At 43.7% G+C, this 1,237-nt stretch overlaps 1 protein-coding gene across 1 annotated transcript in view; it reads right to left on the reverse strand.

Moving 5' to 3' along the window:
* PHKA2 (phosphorylase kinase regulatory subunit alpha 2) overlaps positions 1-1,237 on the reverse strand; it is a gene marked incomplete in the record, with an annotated part of 84,256 nt that overhangs the window by 57,481 nt on the left and 25,538 nt on the right. The window contains 1 exon segment of the mRNA XM_027775475.1: positions 482-562. Within this exon segment, the coding sequence (XP_027631276.1) occupies positions 482-562 (81 nt within the window).

Raw genomic sequence — 1,237 nt, forward strand, 5'->3', positions numbered from 1 at the left:
GGCAGGTTTCAGTGCATGAAAACTACTTTCTTTTTTCTTTTTAGGTTTTTGCCATGGGGTGTGTGTGCTCTCTGGAGACAGAGAAAGAGAGACAGTAAGAGGAAAAGTGAGGAAATCACCCCTCCCCCAGGGGGATCGCCATGCTGCAGTTCCTTCTTCTCCCGTGTCCTCCTGGGATCTGGGGCACACATGCACACATGCCTAGTGTGATTTTCAAGTCACTGAGTCCCAGACTTGAACCGTAGTCAGCCATGTGGGAGTCCAGCACCTTAACCACCAGGCCACCTGCTAGCCCTGAAATCCTACTTTCTTTATCTATAAATTCCAGTTGGCTGGGGTACATGTGCCACTTGAATTTCACATACATGCTGGCTGGCTTTTGAAAAATGTGCTAATCAGATGAAATGCAAACTCGTAATGAAGAGAACAAAATCAAAGCAGTAAAAAATGCACAGAGAGAACAAACAGGAGACTGTCACACCTTGGCCATTCCTACAGAGCTTGCGTTCAATTCTGGAATGCCTTGATTGGTCTTATCTCCACGCTCCCACATTCCATAGTCCTAGGGGAGAAAAGGCAGAGATCAGAGGGGGACAAGGAGGAATATGAGAGTGCTATGGAAAAATGATTCCCCTGTGTTCCTGCAGGCACAGTGAAACTGAGTGAGACGTCTCCTCTTGGAGGCTCCCAATTCCATGGCTTTTATACGCTCACGCTCTTTTTCCTTCATTTCAGTTCAGGTGACCTCTGTGCAGAAATTTAGAAGAAAACACTCAAGTGGAACAAAAGTACATGTAAAAACACTCTCCAATGTCTTATTTCTAAATGTATTCATTTGTTAGAAGCTCTTGATTTGTACAGAACAAAACATTTAATCTCAAAATCAAATAAAATGCTGCCCCTCTATTTAATGAATGCCTTTGAACTTATATTAAATTGGAAGATGGAATAAAGAAACTTGAACACAGTAGTAATGACTAGTTGAAGCCAACAAAACCATTTAAAATCATTTAATACCTATTTTTAGCGTTACCTCTGGGGAGGGAGAAGTGCTCAGCAAATAATTGGGGCCAACGTAAAACAGAGACACAGAATGCTGAATGGACATGGTATTTAAAAACTGACGACTGTTTGGGGGCTGGCAGGTGGCGTGGTGGTTAAGCAGACTGGACTCTCACATGGCCAACTGCAGTTCAAGTCCCAGACCTGGCGGTGGTTTTCTCTCTCTCTCTCTCTC

The sequence above is a fragment of the Tupaia chinensis genome, unplaced genomic scaffold (assembly GCF_000334495.1).
Source record: "Tupaia chinensis unplaced genomic scaffold, TupChi_1.0 Scaffold000567_1, whole genome shotgun sequence".
NCBI classification, from domain to species: domain Eukaryota; kingdom Metazoa; phylum Chordata; class Mammalia; order Scandentia; family Tupaiidae; genus Tupaia; species Tupaia belangeri.